The sequence below is a fragment of the Seriola lalandi genome, unplaced genomic scaffold (genome assembly GCF_002814215.2).
Source record: "Seriola lalandi dorsalis isolate HSWRI2012SDOR001 ecotype SW California unplaced genomic scaffold, Sedor1 jcf7180002054591, whole genome shotgun sequence".
Classification (NCBI taxonomy): Eukaryota; Metazoa; Chordata; class Actinopteri; order Carangiformes; family Carangidae; genus Seriola; species Seriola lalandi.
Genome location: NW_019525144.1, coordinates 1,261,047 through 1,276,930, shown reverse-complemented (window position 1 = coordinate 1,276,930; position 15,884 = coordinate 1,261,047). Strand labels below are relative to the sequence as shown.

At 42.4% G+C, this 15,884-nt stretch overlaps 1 protein-coding gene across 1 annotated transcript in view; it reads right to left on the bottom strand.

Annotated features, from left to right (window-relative positions):
* adgrl3.1 (adhesion G protein-coupled receptor L3.1) overlaps positions 1-14,473 on the bottom strand; it is an 82,751-nt gene extending 68,278 nt beyond the window's left edge. Inside the window, exons 1-2 of the mRNA XM_023419154.2 lie at positions 14,311-14,473; positions 8,235-8,448 (exon numbers count right to left, since the gene is read on the bottom strand). Coding sequence (XP_023274922.1) covers positions 8,235-8,448; positions 14,311-14,470 — 374 coding nt within the window. The 5' untranslated portion in view covers positions 14,471-14,473. The remainder of the gene's footprint in view (positions 1-8,234; positions 8,449-14,310) is intronic.
* Positions 14,474-15,884: the final 1,411 nt, after the last annotated feature.

Genomic DNA, 15,884 nt, shown 5'->3' with positions numbered 1-15,884 from the left:
TACAATCCCTGCGCTGCTTTGCAACATCTTTTCGAACTGCATTACTGAGCACCTTCTGGTTTCTCTTTTTACAGCAGCAGGAACATTGATGGTTCAGAATACTGAGAAATCTACTGGTAGAGCTCCTTCGGAGAGTTGTGCACTGGTCGGAACATGCAATATGGACTCATGGTGCGCATAATGTCACCATCTTATTTTTCTCTGCTTGTTCACCCACGCTGTGAGGTAACTTGCAGAAAACAGACTGGAAAAACATTTTCTGCTCTTGACAGCTGGACTCATACATAAAGCCAGAATGAGGCAGACTATGGAGGAAATGGTGGGGAGGGTCGGCGTAGCTCCACACTGACTGAAATCATCTGAAACTAAAATATAAAGAGGGGAAGGTGAAGGAGTTGATGTCTGATATTCAGATATGTACTGTGTTTTTTCTTGTGATCACGTGTTCGCCTTTTCTTTAATAAAGAATATTTTTTTTGTCCATTCTCAGTGGTGTCTAGAATGTAGTGACCTTTAGAAATTGTTTATGTGTAAATCCCAAATGTTTCCTCCACTGTTTACTGTTACTTCACTTTGCTGCAGTTCAGTTGAAAAAACGCCCCCCGAAAAAAAAAGAGGTTTAGCCAGCATCTAGTTCCACAGACAATCACAGTAAACACAACTTGACAAGAATTATTGCCACCATAAATTACATTATATCAGCGGTCCAAATTATCCATGAAAACAGAACGAATCCAGTGTTGTAAAACTGCTTGTCTCATAAGCCTAAAAATATTTCCCATGGTAAGAAAAATGACAGATTTTATGAGCTTGTAACACATTCTCAAAAGAAATTAAATTGAAATCCCCAAACTGGGAAAAATTAAGCAGAAGGAGTTGAGCAGTTGGAAAAACATAAAATAAAAGACGGTTTGTGAAACTAAAGAAAGGAAGAGAGGGAGAGGTGATTTCACGGGGCTCTTTATGTCCTGCAGGAGTTCAGGGAAGCCATTTGACAGCAGACAGAGCGCAGTTACTGTATCTTGCTACAGGATAAAAAGCTGTTAGGCTGCCCATACACTCTGCCTCTCTCTCTCTCTCTCACATACACACACACACACACGCACACACACAGACATATGAGATTCTCGCGCTACTGGCCTCGTTTCAGCTCCCTGATGTGGTTATACACACATATACAGTAGGCTGTTTGGAGGTGGACAAATGGAGTGATGGGAATGGATGTCGAACGGGTGAGAGCATGAAAGGATGCAGAGGAACTGTGAGGTAGTAAGTAATTGAGGAGTGATGCAGGGATTGTGATTGACAGAGGTAAAAGAAGAGGAGCAACACAGACAGGTGTGAGTGTGAGTAAATCTGTGTATATGTCTACCGTGGGGTATAGTGAAGCAGACGCATCACATCCTATGCCAGCACAGCCATACCACACTTAAAATAAGAAATGACAGATGTGTCTCGCTCTTTTTCTCCCACACACATACACAGAAACACACAGACACACAAACACGAATACACTTCACGGAGGTCCCTGCGTATCTGTCAGCTCTCGAACAGCCTGTCAGACAAGCCACAGGTAAAATAATGTTGTTTTCCCTATTGGGAAAAAGCTTTGAAATGTGCTGCATTATTAATATTTGGCTAGAGGATGTCACTCTCTCCCGTAATTCTCCCATTCTTTCTGAGCACGTCATATAAATATTGTGTGTCCAATATGTAGCTTCTGTCAAATGAACTGTACACCTGACATTCTCATGCATGAGAGATGTCAGTGATAGAAAATGACTGATAGGAAGATGATCTGAACCCACTCGAGTCAAGTGCACTTGAACAGTAAATAAAATTTGCTTTCCGTCTCCAATCCCGACAAACTGCAGTCGAGTCAATAAAATCACCCACTCGCACTGGCACATTTCGGTGAGCGGATAAAAGATGTTTTAAAAAATAAGGTGGTTGCAAACTTGCTCTCTGCATACAGAGCTGTATGCAAATGGCACCCTTTTTGCAGCCTGTATAATGCCTGTGACATTGTTAAGAGAACGTATGATTTGAAAAAAAATGAATTGAATGTGAAATGTGTGGAGAACGTTGTCAGGGTGTCAACACCAAATTTAATTTTCTGAGGACAGAGTAATCCGACTTCTATATGGCTGCTGGAGATGGGTTTTTTTTTTTCTTTTTTAGGTTAAAATGAAATGAGTGTAAATCCTAACTGGATAGAAGCAGGATATGTGATTCATGTTAATTCACCATTTTAAAAAGCAAGTTTTTGTTCACAGCAAATCATATTTGAATAATATTCTTTTTCCACAGGACATTATTTTTTGGGATAAAAAACTGTTTTACAAGAAACAAAATGCTTAATAATAATATTGTGTCTTATCATACACAGTGGCTCACAAATAATGCACACAAACACTTTATGCCCTCTATCTTGCTCGCAGGCTGACAGCCAAGTACAGTTTTTGAGCTCCACCATCTCTCCTCTCCTCTCCTCTCCTCCCCTCTCCTCTTACACTGGTAACCATGGCAACTTCCACATCGTCCGATTCCAGGACACACTCAGGGAGTCTTCCTCCTGATTCCACCTAGCAACATTCCTCTGCTGGCATCCCCGTGTTTCTCCCTGCCTTACATCTGTGTGTACGTGTGTGCATTTCTCTATGTGACACCTCTTCCACCACAGTTTAATCCAAGACCACCTGCTTGCACAAACTCCAAATCCTCCTAAAAGCTAAAAGACTAGTAGCATTTCAGACAGCTGAGCTGTCTCTCCTGGTTCGTGAAAAGCACAGGAGCGTGTAAGACACCATCACCATCAAGACGACGTAGCCACACCAAACCGAGACACTGTCTTGTACGATTTAGTCAGCCTCACCTCATGATGCGCAAAAAAATGCATGCTGTTGTGTGTAGGCATGTATGTGCATGTGCATGAGGAGGAGGGCTGTTTCTTCTGTCCTGGTCTGCACTTCAATGTCAATGCCTAAGTATCAAGTCAGGCAGGAAGTCAGTCACTGTCTATATGCGAGCGTGTCTGAGGCACTGACTCACATGTTAGTCTCTGGATGTGTCAGACTTTGTATGTGTATGTGGGAGAGAGAGAAAGAAATAGAGCGGGTGTGTGGTGTCTAGACCATTCTCAAACCGTTCTCAGGCAGCCATGTAGCTTAGGTGCTCGGTGAAGCATGATAACTAAGGTCAGCAGAGCTGTGGCGACAGGAGAAAAGGGTCAGAAAGTGGAGACTTTGACATGTTGAAATACAGAGGTTTCAGAAGAACAGCAGTTGTCAGTCAGGGTGAAGGTATATTGGTGTGTGAGTGGGTGGATGGAGGAGAATGCGGCAATGTGTGAGGGACAAAAAAAATCATGTGATGAACGTTTGTGTTCATTTCTGTCACATGTGCCAGAATTTGTATGTTTTTAAGTGCACCTTCACTCCTATGTCCTCTCTCAATATATGCATCTATCTTTGAGTATGTGTGTGGGTGTGTGTGTGTGTGTGTGTGTGTGTGTGTGTGTGTGTGAGTGTGTGTTTATGTGTACATATGCATGCATGTGTGTGGGCCCTAATTACCGCACTGAGCAAGGGTGACAGTTGGGCCCCTAGGGTGCCGCAGGGCATCTCCTGTAACCGTGGTGACTATATGAGGGTGGCAGCACACACACGCACACACACACACACACACACACACACACACACACACACACACACACACACACACACACACATTAAGTAGGACATTTCCAGATATGACCTCATTCAGTGGGAAGCAGGATAGTTAACAGAGGAAGAAGACAAGTGCACAGATACTGACAGAAAAAGTCAGAGATAGATATAATAACGAGATATAATTGTTAATATCCTGGTGAGTCCACTTCTACAAGACATTACACACACAAAACACACAATAGAGACTTGGAGCAAAACTTCGTTTTACCAGATAATATTGTTTTTGTACTTATCTAGAGTCGCTGGGCTGGAATAATGATAAAAAATGGAAGATTTATGTAGGTTTAGAGAATTGATTTGTCTATGTCTCTATCATTATGTGTTCTGCCTCTCTCTTCTTCTCCTTCTGTGCTTACAGAGATGGATTACTCTCAAATGGAGAAGACAGATAAAGTATACCAGGTATACCTGAAAAAAAGTGCCAGTCTATATGGCATCCTTCACTACTTTACACACCCCTGCACTATAGCACGTGGTCAGCACTAGATTGCAGTCACTGATTCAAGAGCTTTTCTATAATTCTGTGTCAAAGGGAACGAACTTCAGAGGTTTCTTTACAGTCTCCCATGTGAATGGTTCAAACATGCGGGTGCACGCTTGCCAGCCCACATACACACATACAAAAGCAAACATCTATAGATGTACACATTTTCACATGTGCACACACAGGCGGGCATATAGACACAGATGCATTCACACACTAGAACACTAGCCTGGTGCTTTGAAGACTGAGACTCAGTTCCAAAGAGACAGGCTGCCAGAAGAAGTTGACCAAGCTCGGGAACTGATGAGCAAGAGTGTGTGTTTCTGTGCATGGGCGAGAGAGTGTGTGAGCATACATGCATGAGCAAGCACGCATTTTCATGCATGCATGCATGTGTATTCATTGGTGTGTGTGCACACCGGGCTGGTGCATAGTTGTGTGTTTACAAAGATAGTGCACCTAGGATCCTTGGGGCCATTGAAGGCTGGGGCTTAATCTTGAGACTAGGGATGCCTCTACAGCCTTCAGCCCTGGCACACTTGGTCAAGAGGGGGTCTTCGTATAAAATATATACTGTAAAATACAGGCTGTGATGCAGCATCCACATAAGCCCCTGCCTTCAAGGCTCAACCCAACCTTTCCTCTGAGCTAGGGAAAGAAAGAATTGAATTGGAAAAACAGGAAAGGGCCATGAAAACTGAAACAGATGGTGAGGAGAAAGTAAGTGACAATGAGGGTGAGAAGTAGGGAGTGAGAAGCAATTTGAGGAATGAAAAGATTGCAGGAAAAAAATGGAATTGGAGTGACAAAATTGGGGATATCAAGAGAGTGACAGATAGGAGAATAATAAATAAACCATGTTGTTATTTAACACTTTCAAAAGCAAGGGAGAGAGGGGGAGCGGAAGAGAAGGGGGAACAACTCCCTACCCTTGTCTTTCTTGTCAAAGTGGTTTTCCTTTGTGTTGAGGGACTTCTTCAAGAGGGATGGGAAGGCAGAGAAAAAGGGGAGAGCAATAGAGAAGGGGAGAGGAGAGAGAAAGAAAAGCAGAAGGGCAAACAAGGTGACAAGGTGGGTGAGGCGGTATAGAGGTGTCAGGGGAAAGTCTGTTTGAAGTCCAGAAGTAATTTTCTAACATGGTAGCTGTGGCAGGGGTAGCAAAACAGAGTTTGTGTGCCCGTGTGCGCCTACACATTCTTCAGTGTCCACACATAAGTGCCTGAATGCATGTGTGCGGGACAGATAGAGAGAGAAAGAGAGAGAGAGAGAGCGAGAGAGAGAGAGAGAGAGAGAGAGAGAGAGAGAGAGAGGAGAGAGTGCGCTGAAAGGTATTCGGTCTATGAAGCACTCAAGTACCAGTAAGGGACAAGGAATGCATTGAGAAGCATCTCCGTAGAAGCCATCAAGTCACTTTTATGTCAGTAGATCGTTCTAACTTGCAGGCATTCCACCATTTTGGCTCGCAGCTCTCTCCCCGTGCAGCACCGAACAGCCCAAACCTTCAAATGCTTCATGTTGTCCTGATATAACTCTCCCCGGTGACACTTGAATGTACACTCAGCCTTACCACACCCTAGCTGTAGCCAGCACGGCTGCTTTAACAAACACAATGGAAATGATCCTGACTTTCAGGAAATCACATATAGAAAGCAGTGGAGGGGACTTGTTCTAATAGAGTCAGCCAAATAAAGCAATTAAACCTGGAATCATATGTACATTTTCTTAATTCAATAATGAACAAAAGTCAAACCAACGAAATAAAATGGAAGTTAAAACAAAGAATGCTCCGGAGCCATTTTCAAATAGAAGCGCTTCACTTGAAAACCTGATAAAACGGAGTGAGTCATTGAACTGAGGCCAGTATATCGCTAAAACAGATTAAGCGTAACTTTCATGGCCACGGCTTCGTTTCCCCTTCAACCCAGTGTATCCCAATGGGGAGATAATCTGGGAAATGCAGCGATATCAGGTCCTCTCTAGGTTGCCTGAGAAGCCTTGTGAGACCCTCTGGAGATATGAGGCTTTGATATCAAGACCAATTATGTGGTATGGGCACACACACACACGCACACACACACACAAACACACACAGAGACAAACATATGCACGCACACACATGCACGTGGACACGTACATAGACACACACTCCATGGCCTTGGAGAGTGGTAGAGAGGAAAACAAAGAGAGAATGTGATACTGAGGAAACACTGGGCAGGCGGAACATGCTCTGATTTTATCAGCCAGTTGAGCTGGGCTTGAAAGCCAGAGACGATACAGACATAGAGGGAATGACAGAGTGGAAACCAGACAGGCTGAAACAGACTGAAGAAGAGGGGTGTGTGAGTATGGGAAAGAGCAATCACACACAACCCCATTGCAATTTGTGCAAAAGCCTCAATAAAGTCTTCAACACGCCAGTGCACAAACACACACACACACGAGTGCGCAAACACACACATTAGACATGAGTACAAACCCAAAGATTCACCATGTGCATTTATGAGAAACACTGGTGCTTTTAAAACACACTCACTGTGTGCATGGGCATATCTGAGCTGAGATTCGTTCGTGTCTGTGCACATATATGTGCAGTGACACATACAACAACTCACTCACAGGCTTTTGCAACACACACACACACACACACACACACACACACACACACACACACACACACACACACACACACACACAAATACTGAAAATATATGTGATAAACAGTTGTTTCCAGTCTGAGTCACCTCCAGTGAGGATCCCTCAAGATTTAGTTTGGCCTCTGGCTCTGCTAATTGGAGCTTAAAGTCTGGTGTAGCCCCTGGGCAGTGTATGCTGTGTGTGGCACATGCTGTGTGTATCTGCTTGTGCGCATGTGTTTAAATTATGGATATCAAGGCCTGTAGGAGAGTGGCCACACAAGCTGCAGCTGCCAGAGCGAATGGAGAGAGTGAGCCAGGCCAAAGCAATCACAATCAGAGCGGCGGCGCCACATGACGCAGACAGGTGGTTCGACAGAGAGACAGAGGAGTCAGCGAGAGAGAGGCAGCAATATTGAGACAGAAAAATCTTCATGGGTCCAACATGTCTCCACTCTGGGCCCCTGAGACTCAGTAATGTGGGTTAGAGCAGGACATATTTGGCTATTAAAATTATGATACCTAACCCACATCTTTCAAGTCTCATGTTTACTTTGTAATGCCTTTATTGGTATCTCATAGCAGTGAACAGTTTATGGATTATTATACTATTAAAGAACATCAAAACTAAGCTGATAAACCGCAAATATTTTGGAGCATTCGTCCTGGGTTTAGTCGCTGTGCGGCTGTCAAGTGAGGAGGCGATCACACCAGCCAGCTGTACAGGAAGTGTTACTTGAGTAATTTCCATTGTCCGACAGTTGTATGGCATTGTACTGCATGTACAGGAGAAGCAGAAATGCGTGAAGTGGGGGGGGGGGGTCATGAGTTACACTGGTTTCCACAGATTTTCCATCACCTTTCTCCTTTTTTACACTGAACACTGAACCTGACAGGTATGCTGCACTGTTGTGTCATTTTATGTCGCTGTTGTTTGCTGTCAACTTTGTGAAGGTGAGCTGACGTGCGAGTAATGCTGAACTTGACATTGATACTTCACCAGGATGAATACTAAATGAACGGTTGACACTGCACATCTACAGTAGCTAGGGTCTCTGGGACTGAGAGACATCTGTCTCCTCTTTTTTACAAATCAGTAGAGCAATTTAAAGTGTTGCTGTTTTGGCTGAAGCTCTTTGCGCCATGAGTGAACCTTGCACATTTTCCACCAAAACATACCATGGGACAAAGTTGATCAACAGGACAACAAACAGAATTCATTATTTTCACTGTGGTTGTCCGATTTTTGTTCTAAAATCCCCTCAAAATGTGAGACATGAGGTAGACTTTCTACACAGGATGTCGACCGCGGCACCTGGCACATGGGTTTCACACTCTCACATGCATTTGTACTTTCCACATCACACATATACTGTATACACTGACCTGAGTGACATGATCTTGTATGCATCAGGCAGGTAGCACCGCGTGTTCTCCATCTGCGCCGGGTCCGAGTCGCAGATCTTGTCATCGGTGCGGCCGTAGTTGGCGCTCTCGATCATGATGACGTCTGTGCCCGGGCAGCGCAGCTCGATGGGGTAGGACTCACAGGACAGCTCCCTGCGCACCACTGCCATGGGGATAGGGGCACGGCCGTAGGCTGGACACACAGGCACACAAACACACACATTGGTCCAAAGATGTTTTTTGATTTAACGACAACTGAACATTTATTTGTGAGGCTGTCTTTAAAAAAATATGGAGGCCTGAATTGTACAAAGCACAGGCTGTGTTCAACTAAAACTGTATTTGTATACTTGTCACATAGACTAATTATCCACACTATAGAAAACAATAGCATCACAGAAGATTTTTCATAAGTGCATGTCCACTGTTGCAAGTGAGCTGACTTGATAATTACTGTTTTGCAGTTGGCAGTTTTAGACATCATTCTAGGTAGAGAGTAAGTGCCTGGCAATTTCAACAGGCATTTAGTGCTGTGGAGATTATTCATAGATGGCGATGCCTAATTATTCTCAGAAGTTGCAAATTTGATGCATACATCCGCCCTTACTGTACTGAAATAGGAAACATGTCATTAATTCCAATGAGATTGAAGCCACTGATCTGTCCCAGATCTTTTTAGTGCTGTTGCTTTGCTTCCTGCCTTGTTTAATGAGTGCAACTGATGAAGTCTCTTGGATAATGAAACTTCTGTACGACCAAACAGCAATCAAGTTGCCACTGACTTATTAAGACTAGATATCCTATGACCTCAAACCTGAAAATCTGCAAAAAAAAATAAAAATAAATTTTTTAAAAAGTGCTTCAAGAAAGTATGAGCTTTTCCTCTAAGATGCCCCACCTTCCACCATGTGCTGCTATCACACTCCAGACCTTTCTCACAGCAGGCATTTTGCCTTGTCATCATCAAAAACAATTTCGATAACAATGACTCAGTCCCATGAAGTGTCCCAATAAGCCATGAGCCAGCATACCAAATACGAGGACCCCGAGACTAGCTCATCTACACTGAATGCAAACCATTTTCAGTGTTATCAAATCAATTACACCTGTGCTGTTCCTGCTGTGACAAGTCAAAATGTCTACCAGCACTATAACGTGGCACTGATCTCATGTGGTCATTCTGTTTTTTATTTTACTGCTTGTGTGTGTGTGTGTGTGTGTGTGTGTGTACTCATGTTATAATTTAATATATTTCAGATGATCTATTGACATTTTTTATTAAATAACATACTGTAAGTAAGTTACATATTCAATTAAATATGTTAATTTATTATTTGTTTACTTTTTAATATGTTAAAAGATGATGCTGAGGGTTATTTTATTTTTTCAAACTTCTGACAACACTCGATGAATCTATCTCAATGAACACTCATGTATTATATCTTATCCTACTAACAAGTGTTGTCAGTCTAGTCACAGACAACTACTTTGTCATCCAAAAACTTCCTTGTGTCCTTATGCTATAATTATGTGTTTACTAACACACCACACACATGCAGTATTGTCTTGTGGTTAGAGTTGGGTGCAGTGATATCAGTGGTGTGGGGCTGGATGTTTCCAGGGATTTGGGTTGCTGTGGTGCAGCTTGGATGTTGTTATTCTCTCTTCTCAAGAGCAGCAATGCCCTGGGAGCATCAGCCATCATCCCTTGATAGATAGGTTATCAGCTGAGGTATTCAGCTGTGTTGTTCAGTTTTGTCAGTAACTCCTGGCTCTACTATAACTGTAAAGTGGATTTTATTGTACCTAATTTTACATGGCTTCATATTATGTGTCATATTGCTACCCCTGTCCAAGGACCTCATCTGAGAATTTTAGCTATATCTGCTGCAATATACATAATATGCATTGTCCCCGTTGAATAAACAAATAAAACACAGTATATTAAATCTGAGTCTGTGGAGCTACAGGTCCAGTAATTGTGACTACTTGTTGTTCTACACCACGTGTCTTTATTGAAGAATACATCCTGTCAAGCCCTTCCAAATCATTTCCTCAAAGCACATGCAAGCGTATCACGTGCACGTATGAGCCGGCACAATGAACAGACATATACCCTTACTTCAAACACAAGACCTACAACATCCCTGAAAGGCGAGGCGCAGCACCACCTTCCCTGCTCTCCCTGTCACAGTAACCATAGCAACCCTGTCCTCCCTCCCTTGGCTCCCTCATTGGCTGGAGGAGCGTCATGGTTACACGAATGCCGCAAAGAATCTGAATGAGCTCAATGACACTCTGCCCGGGCTCAACTTAATACTGCCCTTCACCATCACACACACGCACAAACACGCACACACACACACATGCATACAAATGCTCGGAGTGATGGCATGTGGAGGCAGAAATTCACAGCCAGTGCAGCCAATATCTGTATGGTGGCTGGCACCTGAGGGCCCCACATTGATAATGGCAGGCGCTAGCTTAGAGATAAGACTGATATATAAGTGACATTTACTGAAAATGTCCTCTCTAATGAACACACACACATTCTCACACACACACACACACACACACACACACACAGACACGTATATCACCACAGGCTATGATTAGACCTTAAGCACACATTCAGATAAAATGTGTGTCTCAGTAGTAGCTGAGGATTTGAGGGACCTCATGCGTTTTTGTGCACATGAGAGGGAAGTGCTTAGGGCACTGGGTCATTACTGTGTTAATATGAGTGTTAGTTTATTAGTTTTTCAATGGCTGCATCATGTCCGCCTCCGTGAGCCTGAATGTAAATTCTGAAGAGAGGGTTAATTGAAGCGTACGGGGATCAATACGTAGTATTGTAAGGCAGCTGTCTAGACTGGCTTTGGATCAGATGTCTTACAGTGTTGCCTTACAGGGTCTCTGCTGGGCATAAAGACAGCATTATGGCACAAACAAACACACACACATATACACACACACACACACACACACACACACACACACACATTCACACTTACTTGCACACACACTTTAAATGAGGGGTCTATCTGTATTCCAATTAAAAGCCACTCTGCCTTCATAAGCAGCAGTAAATGCTCTGACTCTCACACACCATCCTGTCACCTTTTAATTCATCTATTTATATCCGCAGCCTCACCTATAAAACTGCACTGTGTTTAATCTGCCTCCGAAGGACTTACTCTGCACATATTTCTGTCACTTCCTGCCAAACAAGCATGTGCAGTCATACAGACACATGATACACACTCACACTTACGCACATACGGTACATGCCAGTGTCTAGGCAAGTCTTTGCACACATTCAATAACGTGTGAGCTGGCAAGTGCATGTTAATGTGTCTCTCATTAGTTGTGTAAGTGGTGACAGAAACTTGGCAGCCACGGACAGTACAGACAATCTTATTCAGACACTCTCATTGCCTCAGGGGGCTGAAACAAAAGGATATCGATTTTTACATTTGGGCCAAGAACAAGAGAGTGGCGAAAGAGGTGGATAGATAGAAAGAAGGAGAAGGAGAGGGTGAGAGGGAAGAAGAGAGAGATTTAAAAGGTGATCTCTCACTTGAACTGCCAAAGTGTTTGGCCAGTGTTGGTGTCTGAAATGTGGGTTGTCTGAGTTAGAGCAAAAACAACATGTTTTAAAAGTGCAAAAGAAATGTTGGAGGATAAAGCTTATTGTCAATAAATCCCATGAAAAGATCAAAAACAACAATGAATTGGATCTGCGAACAAGTACCGCCTTTGTAGCCAAAGCCTGATATAGCTTCTTTCTTTTTTTTCGTCTGTAATGTTATCCAAAAACCGTTCAAGTCAAATATAGATCACTTCTCACCAAATAAAGGCTTGTTGGAGGTGCTGTGATTCAATGTATGATAGGAAAACCATCTGCACAATCCAGCCGGTACAATTTGAGGGAACCTTTTCCCTTGGGATGCTTAAAGAAGTTGCCTCATTAAATGAATATCGCACAGATCAGAGTGTGCAGATGTTTATCGTATCATTGTCCAAAAAAATAAAACATAAATGAGTTGCACTGAGTGATAGGTTTTTTCACTAGGATGACCATTAGCATTGCACTTTACATTGAAATGTATTATTCCATACCTGAGAACAGTCTCTGACAAATGCACTCGTTTCTCCTGCTTCAGTAACATTCAACTGCAATGCCCAGCTGCTTTTAAGAAGTGACTTAGCATTTTATTTAAATGAAATCACATATTTGTGACCTGTTTTTAAGGATTTAGGAAGGAACAAATAGCCTTGGGGGTGAGTGCCACAGACAGAGCTGGGAAGACAAAGTATTGAAAGGTAGACTAACACATGGTTGGCTGCTGTCCTTTCATGCCATTTATTGACAAGGAAAATAAAGAATAGCCCTAACCTTCCTTTAACACTGTGAAATGTCCACATATTTACCACAGTTTGTTTGAGGTCCTCTGCAGTGATGTTCATTGTATGGTTGTAACCATTTCTCCAGCTCCTGCTTCCAGCAACATGATCAACAAGTCCACTGTGTCAGGTTAAACAGTGTTCATGACAGAAATATTCTCTAAACCCCGGTGATTTTTGTCCAGAAATTCATGCTTTCCTATTCTCTTTTATATGTCTCAACATAACCCTGAAATAATGACAAGACACGGCTCGGTGGAGAAGATGGAGTGCTTGCTGCTGTGTGTCCTCAAGCTAAACTGTCTTTGTTTCAACTAATCCTTGCTAAGTATAAACAGCCTGATTTGCATATGTCGACTTATTCTTTAGACATTGATGCAAATACCTTTGACTGAAACTCATCTCCTGGTGCTAAAGCAAAGCCCTCAGTGTTTGTGTGTCTAAGTGGCTGCCTGTGAACACTTCCTGTGTGTGCTCGAGTGTGTTTATGCGTGTGTCTTTTTGAGGAGGATCTCTGTCCATTTGGGTGTGCAGTATTTCAGTGTTTAAAGTATATCATCTGCATGCAAGCATGTCAGCAGTCATGTGAACAAGCAGTGTGTGTCTGTGTGTGTGTTGTATTTGTCTGCACGTGTGCAGCAGTTTTTCCTCACAACAGCGTGATTGACAGCAGCCATTAATAGGATTAAGTCCAAGTGGGCCAGAGCTCCCTCTAGGAGTCTTCAAAGCCCACCATCACAAGGGAGAGGAGGAAACATACAGACAACCTACTGCATCTGCACTGTGCTGTGTGGGTGTGTGTGTGTGTGTGTGTGTGTGTGTGTTTGTAAGACATGGAGAGAGAGAGAGAGAGAGAGAGAGAGAGAGAGAGAGAGAGAGAGAGACAGAAATGTGCAAAGCAATAAGAAAAGAGGACACCTGTAAATGAAAAAGAGTAACTAGGTCTTTCCTTATTTTTGCAACTGTAGTGTTTCTAGCAACTGCTTGGGTGTGTGGGGTCAGATAAGCCATTCAGTTACTACTTCATTTCGTAGTTGTGGCTATATAAAGGAAATCCGAACATGTGGATGCAAATTTATACAAAAAGTAGACATGCACACAAGTGTGTGCAGATGTATCTAGACTGGCTTCTAATGTAGTGCAACTTGCAGTATTTACATTCGTGCAGCAACAAATACCATCTCTTTTTAGTGAAAACCACCACAGAAGATTTTGACTTTTCATCGCAAGAGAAGCACAGGTGTTACTAATAACATTCTGTTCTAGTTGAGTGCCCCAGTAAGTGTGACAGTGAGTCAGCATGCTCAATACCAGGACCTTGAAACTGAAGCAACTAAATGGAATTCGGCCATCAACCATTTTATTATTTTCGCCTGTGTGACATGTTAAAAAATCTTCTGTGAATTCTGTGCAGCTTCACTGCGAGGACAGGAGTGCTGCATGCAGTCACCAGGGCTAACGTTAAGCTAGCACTTAATGGTCAGTAAATAGCTCTAAACCTTTGGCTGCATTTTAAAACACAATATGTTAAATTCCGCCTAAAAACTTTAGACTCTGTGACACAGCATCAAAAAAAAAAAAAGGTTTCGAGTCTAGGCTGCATTTACACTCTCCTGGATGTTAATGTGTGTGTGGACTTGTAGCTTACCGATGGCAATTGGAGCACACAAGGTCGAGACGAAGAGCAGGCATCTGATCCACATGACGTCTGAGGTTGACTTGGAAGTAAATATGGAGGTACTTCCTGCTGAGCCCAGACGGTCTTGTGGTGAGCTGTTTCTCTCACAGCTCAGTGTTCCTGACACCATACAGGCCTGCCAAAAAAAACACACACACATAGGATTTGCTCACTTGGGTGCCATATCTAAACAAGTTTAAAATGCCTTATCTCTATGCACTGGACATACAGTATCTGCATACGGTACACATATACTCATTATACTTGTCCATACTGTCTGTAACAAACACATACTACATCCACCATTGATTCATTCTATGTGCTAATAAATCAAAATTTCACAATTAATTGTTTTCTGTGTGCCATGTGTTCTGCTATAACAGTGACCAAACAGCAGCTTTCTCTAACACTGCATGTGTATTAAGTATTCTTAAATATTCTCTCTCCAACAATCAAAGGCCTTCAGATCATTACTGATACACTGCTTAAACAACAAACTGCTCTTGCGGTGGCAGAAGTTTATGCAGCAAAGGAAAAGATTTCCCTGATGCTCTCTTACTCTGTTTACTTATGGCAGATTGATGTTTTAACTAACAGCACTCTACTTAGGTCACTGCAGCTTCCTAGGACGAGACAGTGATCAATAATTACCTTAAACAATACTGGGAGAAATACAGAGAGCACTGCATGATAAAGAGGCAAAACAGTAACTCAGATGGTTGTTATCAAAACCCTATAAGAACTCTTGCCTAATACAATATGAGCCAACTTTCTGGAATACTAAGAATATGAAGAGGAAATTGTTTTGTGGATTTGCGGAGGCAGCTGATCCCTGATCCCTTAAAATTCATGTGTACACACTGCTAAATGGCAAACATTGTCCAGTATGTAACTCACAACAGTTGTGGAACTATTTCTTATTCCATACGCATTTGTTTGAGACACAACTAAGTAGTTCATTCTCCTCCATTATTAAGTTGTATAGGCCTCAAATGATGCATTGTGTTGTAGCTGTTTCTACAGGAGTCGAGAGTTGTTCTGATTTTACAGCAGCAATACAGCTGGAATAACAGTGAGGTGATATTGTATATGAAACACTTAACAAAACCAGGAAACACGAAGGCATGTTTCACAAGACAATGTACCATATGCCAAATAATCCATAAACAACAAATCTATGAAGGAAATGCAAGACTAAACGCTAAATGTTGACCTTGATGAAAATAAAAACAGACAAACACAATATAATGGAGCTTAATGTTTGCATAATGATGCTGCTGTCTGTATTAGGATTCACTTCACTTGGTATTCCACATCAGCATCAAAGTGTGAAATGTATTGATGTTCCAATCTAATTGTTCATTTCATGGTCTATCAGCGATAAACAATTAATAAGAGGATGGTCTCTGAGATTAGTTACAGCAGTGACGGACTGGTAAGCATCATTTCTCCATCCTTTTTCTAAACTGATTAAGCTGACCAGCATTGTTCAATCACGCGCCCACTTGCTCATCCAACAACTAATTCAATCACTTTCTTCCTAC